Genomic DNA, 7,009 nt, shown 5'->3' with positions numbered 1-7,009 from the left:
GTTTCCAGCTTGCCAATAGCCACTAGACCCCCGCGCGTTGCAGACGCCTCATTGTTAGTTCATATACAATCAATGAATGAAATCAAGTTAATCACAACTGTATGATCAAGAAGACAAAAAGATTGACAGAAATTAATCGACCTTCCTTGAAAGTGTCAAAATCATGTCTGTGTCGCTCCTACGCGAGGCCGACCGCCTCCGTGGTCTAGTGGTAGAGCGTCCGCCCGGAGAGCGGAAGGTCCGGGGTTCGATCCCCGGCCGCGTCATACCAAAAGACGTTAAAAGATGGTACTTGTTGTTACCCTGTCTGGCGCTCGGCATTAAGGGGCTAAAACAGGGACTGGTTGGCTCGGAGTCAGTATACTGTGTCTGAGTGGGATATTCATGTTAAACTGCGGCATGGTATCTCAGTGAGCTAGCACTATAAATCGGCATCAGTCCACTAGTACAAGCAGCCACACAAACACACACGTACATGCACGTCGCTATATAAGTGCAATAATCTTGGACGCGACGTTGAACCCAATTACACCTCACCTCACCTCACCTCACCTCACCTCACCTCACCTCACCTCACCTCACCTGCGTGAGGCACGTGCAAACTATAGGATGGGTCTGATGTTAACCTTAACTGACATAAACGTTCTTGCTTGGATGTTTTTCGTCAACAATACTTGGTATCAACATTCCATGACCCCCTTCTTTTTAAAAGTATACATCCATACAATCACAACCGTACATGCTAACAAGTGTTGGTTGTAGTTGACAGTGAATGTGGCTTATGCATCCATGTTGAAAGAAGACAATGCACACATTTAGTGCTTCAAACTGACGTTCGGATTATTGATATACCTTGTATAAACCAGCGGATATATGCAGGGTATGAAACTCCCAAAGATTTCAGCCAGACCACAGGACTGGCTAGCTGAAATACTTGCCAGCCCTGACCAAAACCTGCCTGCCCACTATAATCACATGTTTCTCAGGATAATTTAATTAAAACTTTAAATCGAATTCATTGAACATGAAGTAATGCAAGAAAAGAAATAGCAAACACTTTTTAGGTTAGATTTGTATTTAATATCCTAGAATACATCATGTAAATAATGCTTATCATCGGGAAATATTTAGAATATTTTAACATATGAAATATAACCCGACCGTCGGGCAGGGGGATTTGAAAATCTGGCAGCCCAAGTTGAAATCAACCCGTCTCGGACGGTCGGGCAGGCAGGTATTTCGAACACTGATATATGGGTGCACAAGTGCATGTACATGAGCATATATGAGCAATATATTGACAAGTGGGTGGTTAGACAGGTTAGAGGTATACCTATAGAGGTAGAGAGACAATCAAATATATTATACCAGAGCCCCAGATAAGCTGCGTATCTGCGTAAAATACGCATCAGAAATACGCAGTAAAACAAAATCCAAGCGAATCAAATACGCAACGAGCATTAAAGACACGCAACAAAAATAAAACTTGTGCGTATCATCAAAATATTGTGAAGTAACCCTGCGTATTCGATAAGCAAATCAGCAACTTATTTTGAAATTATAAACCTTGCTTCACTCCACGATGACAGTTACATCATGATCATTTGCCATCACACTTTCTTGTTGAAGTATCGTGATATTTTTGAGTCCTATAAAGTTCTCGAACCCACACGACACCAGTTTGCAGGGACTAGATGAATAGTGTTTTTTTTAAATATTTAACTTTAATACCCACATGTGTAAAAACTAGTGGGTAACAGAAATTTGAATACCCAGATAGAATTACTGATACCCAATGATTTTAAAATGCATGGGTAAAATACCCACAACAGCAAAAGCTTATCTGGAGCTCTGTATACACTTTCACTGACATGGAAGTGGGTGGCCATGAGAGATAGCAAGAGAGTGGTGGGTAATTAGGTCGATACGTACATACATTTGGACCTATGCACTGACTCAAACATCCCTGGATTGAAAAGCTCCAAATACATTTATTCAACCGAAACTCATTGGGTAATTATTCTCCATAATAATTTCAGTCCCAGTTTGACGTGTCAGAGAGTACTCACTGTGTAATCAGTCAACCCCAACATATACATGCCAAAAGTTTATTGAAATATATAGGTTTAAAATAGTTGTGTCGTTGGGCAACACCTAATGGCGGGATTTGTCATTGTTGTTCAACCCTCTTATTTTCTTATCGTTGTACTTCACTTTCTCGTAAACTCAAGCGTGTTGAGCTGACAGCATGAACCCTGTGTCAGAGAGAGGAAGATACGTGTGTCATAGTTAAGACCCGACTGATTTGTAGTGCCAATATAGCGATAAAGCCACTCGTCATATATCTAAGAGGGACGAGAACGAGGCTAGGGCCTAAAGTAGATCTGTCTTTTGATAACGATTGTCAAAGTCTACGTTTCACACAAGTAAAGACAGACAGTTTTATTCCGTATTAAGGCTACCGTTTTCAAAAACACATATAAGTCCACACATATTTTTATTAAAGATTCACGAAAAACAATCAAGGAAAGACAAGTTCATGTTTGTTAAAACAATTTAAGAAACAGCATGGCCATCGTATGCAGGAGTACTGCTGTGTGGCGTCTAACAACACTTGACGTTTTTATGAAAATTGTTTGAGTGGCAGGTGCTACCAGGAGAGCTCTTGCTTACACTTTCTGAGAACACCTGTTGTCATCACTGATATTCAGTGATCCACTCATGTAACTTTCACCGCTATTACACCCAATACTGGATATTATAGATAATGGAGTCTGATTATTCTCTGGCCCCTGACATTTAATATTTTCAATCAAATTGCACATAGGTGATATTCCATAAGATATTTGAGTATGAACATCCGTAAAATCCTCACAACTTTAGTCCATCATATCCTCTTTTAAAAAAGAACTTTCGAAAAACAAACATACACTACACTGTAGTTTCCACTTGTTTCGGGCGGTTGGGTAGCCTAGTGGTTAAAGCGTTGGCTTTTCACGCCGGGTTCGATTCCCCACATGGGTATTATGTGTAAAGCCCATTTCTGGTGTCCCTCGCCGTGATATTGCTGGAATATTACTAAAAGCGGCGAAAAAAACAAACTCACTCACTCACTCACTCGACTTTCTTTCTGTTCAAGCTTCCTTAGCATGCTACCAGTGCGGTGATACAGGGGGAGCGGATGTGGACTGCATGGATGCCTCCGCCCTCCTCAACATCACCAAGACGGAGAAGAAAGAGGGAGAAGAAGAACCTGATGATTCGGATTACGTTCCAAAAAATAAATATTATAAAAACTGTGACGCTGTGAACCAGACGATGTGCATGATTGAAAGGCACACGTCGCAAGGTGAGGGTAGTTTTTTTAGCTTATGTATGGTAACCATGGCAACTGATTGGTTGTTGTTATACGTCGCAGTCATTGAGGCTCCAGCTATACTGACACACAATGAAACCGCATAATAAACTGAAACTCGAAATGACAAGATGTGTTTTTGTGCTTAAGTCCATCTCGAAACACACTGAATGAGATTCGACATTGTTGTGTTTATTTATCTCATGCCTATATGGACCCGTGAAGATTCCGGGGTAGATTAGGTCTTCAGCAACCCATGCTTGCTGTAAAAGGCGACTATGCTTGTCGTAAAAGGCGACTAACGGGATTGGGTGGTCAGGCTCGGTGACTTGGTTGATGCATGTCATCGATCCCAATTGCGTGGATCGATGCTCATGATGTAAATCACTGGATTGTCTGGTCCAGACTCGATTATTTTACAGACCGCAATCATATAGCTTGAATATTGCTGAGTGCGGTGTTAAACAACTATCAAACAAACAAAAAATCATGCCTCTATGCACAGAACAACTTAATTTGAATATTACAACAATTCGAATATGCGTTTTCAAAGTGTGTCATTTTATATTATGTCATCTTGAGTTTGGCTTAACGCCGTAGAATTTCCGTTATATCAGAACGTGTCAGCTTAATACAGCAGTTAATATATAACGTCGTATTGGCAATATTTCTACCGAATAACGACGAGACGCGAAACGTTCAGGATACAAACAGGATCAACGAATGAAAGAAGCTGTTACAATAAAAGACACAGTTTAGAAGAAAAAATATTTTGTTTGATTGGTCAATCCATATTTAAATGTCATTATAATACAATAAAATGCACTGATTATTAATATAATATCATATAAGTCTTTGCTGAAGACCACGGTGAGGTGAGGTGAAATGGGGTTTAACGTCGCGTCCAAGATTATTGCACTTATATAGCGACGTGCATGTACGTGTGTGTGTTTGTGTGGCTGCTTGTACTAGTCCGGACTGATGCCGATTTATAGTGCTAGCTCACTGAGATACCATGCCGCAGTTTAACATGAATACCCCACTAAGACACAGTATAATGACTCCGAGCCGACCAGTCCTTGTTTGAGCCCCTTAATGCCGAGCGCCAGACAGGGTAACAACAAGTACCATCTTTTAACGTCTTTTTGATATGACGCGGTCGGGGATCGAACCCCGGACCTCTCCGGGCGGACGCTCTACCACTAGACCACGGAGGCGGTCTAGATCACGGTGAATATGCTCTTGTTTTCAACAAATCTTAATTGGCATTTGTAAAGTAAACCTTTCACTGAGAGTGAGTGAGTGAGTTAACAGTAAACGTAATGTATCTTTTGGAATAGAAATGGTTAAGACAAAGAAATATTTCTTCTACCATTGTAGGTGTAGTTAAAAGCTACATCCGTGACTGCAGTGATGGAGAGACCTTCTCCTTCGCAAAATCAAAGTACCCTCGACTGGAGAACCTTCCGGCAAACAACGAGACCACATGCACTTACGACGTCGGACCGAATATCCAAATCTGCGTTACGTTATGCACTGGCGATATCTGTAACGGCCCCCAGCCCGTGCCGGAAAAGGAAATTGAATGTCGTAATGTTACGAATGTTTACGGGGAAATTGAGCTGATATGTGGAGCGTCATCGTTGAGGCATTTCTTGATGCATACCTCGCTTAATACATTATTGGGCGGGATGTTTGGATGCAGTTATTTGGTACCCTTCATTTTCTACAGTCTGGGTGTGTTCGTTATGATGTAAATGGCTGTAGGTTGGTGTTATTTACCATGAATATGATATTTTGATATGAGGATATTTTGAGAAAAGGATTCTGTTCCTGTGCATGTATTGACAAAGAAATATTCATGTTTACATATTATGAAAGTTTGAACGTGAAAATATCGAGTTTTCGCCATCAACCGTGACATCACTATTCTTGACGCTTCATCTCAGAAGCTACTGAACCAATGAATGCGAGATTAGTTTTTGCTCAACAATGTGAGTGAGCGAGTAAGTGAGTTGGGTTTTGCACTTTTTAGCAATCACCCAGCAATATTTCTCGCTGATGACACCAGAAAGGGCTTCACACAATCGAACCCAGGCGAACACCTTAACCACAAGGTTATCCCATCGCACCTCAACAATTTGAAAACAAATCTAATAGAAATACATGTATTCTTAGGAGTCATATCGAAGGGATAATTTAAACCTGAGAATTAATTCTAACTATGATCGTTCAACAATATTAGGGGCGGTCGGATAGCCTAGTGGTTAAAGCGTTCGCTCGTCACGCCGAAGACTCGGGTTCGATTCCCGACATGGATACAATGTGTGAAGCCCATTTCTGGTGTCCCCCGCCGTGATATTGCTGGACTATTGCTAAAGGCGGAGTAAAACCATACTCACTCACTCAACAATATTATTCAAGAGAAATCCTTACATTATGGTTTACTCATTACCTTTGTTGCAAGTAAGTTATTTTTTAAAGTAGCGAGAACACGTATTGTTTGATATGTCGTCCATCTTTTATGCTTTACTTAATTTGGAATGATGACACTGGTTAAACATGTGCTTGTGTTTGGGACGGGTACCACCAATGGGATAGGATACGTTCACCTTTTCGCGAATACCTGGTGTCATCACCAGGTTCATAAACACATGCTCCTGATATAGGCCAATCTCATTAAAATCAGATCTTAGTTCTCGCTACCGCAAAACAAAGATCTGAGGACATCCCATTACGGGTCCTGTCAGACCGACCTTTCGCGAACTTTGACCGTCTAATGGAATGACTCAATAGCCAATCAGAAGGCAGCTTAATCGAGCTTTACGGCACGAGTTTCAAACTGGCGACTACGCGTCTAAACATATTCTGACATATACTCGATTGAAAAAATATAAACTGAACAAAAGAACATTCTGGAATGGCTAATAGATGGTCTAGATTGTATGAATACACACATAAAGCCCGTGTCTGTCGTTCGGAATACCCTGTGTGTGTTTATTTCGAGGTTGCACGATCAAAAATCACATTCCAACTGTCACTTTCTTGATCTGATAAGCGATGCTCTGATTGGTCAGATGAAAGGTCGTTCTGACATGACCCGCAATGATCAGATCTTTGTTTAGCGGTAGCAAGAACTAAGATCTGATTTTAATGAGTCACATTGACTTTTGACATATTCTCAATCTACAGCTGCCTTCAAAAACTGTTTTCGGACAATTCAGCTGGAATTTGTTCACTATATATTATACCGTATATGATAGTTTGGTTTTTTTGGTTTTTTTAATCAATAGTTAGTAATAGAAGTCCTTACATTGATATGTGGAGCTTGAAAAAAGGTCCGTACCAGGCAACCATTTCTGGTGTCCCCCCGCCGTGATATTGCTGGAATATTGCTAAAAGTGGCGTAAAACCATACTCACTCATTCACTCTTTGCATCGTTCAATTGCATGTGTATCAATATTATCGTCTTACCTTATTTCTCTCTGCTGTTTTTATTTATGTGTTTCATTGCGTCCCGGACTTGATATACTGAAGCACAATATGTGACTGTGTTTATTTCAGTAACACATATTCCTAAGTGATGGAGTTTATCCATCTCATTTCAATGGAGAATTACACAGCGAAGATGAATTCTTTGAAATGCGAGATGG

At 40.7% G+C, this 7,009-nt stretch overlaps 1 protein-coding gene across 1 annotated transcript in view; it reads left to right on the top strand.

Annotated features, from left to right (window-relative positions):
• Positions 1 to 6,081, top strand: part of LOC124121556 — a 14,223-nt gene extending 8,142 nt beyond the window's left edge. The window contains exons 2-3 of the mRNA XM_048394209.1: positions 3,140 to 3,349; positions 4,736 to 6,081. Of these exons, the coding sequence (XP_048250166.1) occupies positions 3,140 to 3,349; positions 4,736 to 5,112 (587 nt within the window). The 3' untranslated portion in view covers positions 5,113 to 6,081. The remainder of the gene's footprint in view (positions 1 to 3,139; positions 3,350 to 4,735) is intronic.
• The last annotated feature ends 928 nt before the right edge of the window (positions 6,082 to 7,009 follow it).

This window comes from Haliotis rufescens, unplaced genomic scaffold, assembly GCF_023055435.1.
Source record: "Haliotis rufescens isolate VD_foot unplaced genomic scaffold, xgHalRufe1.0.p SCAF_13, whole genome shotgun sequence".
Taxonomy (NCBI): Eukaryota; Metazoa; Mollusca; class Gastropoda; order Lepetellida; family Haliotidae; genus Haliotis; species Haliotis rufescens.
The sequence above is the reverse complement of the archived record's forward strand: the minus strand, read 5'-3'. Positions and strand labels throughout refer to the sequence as shown.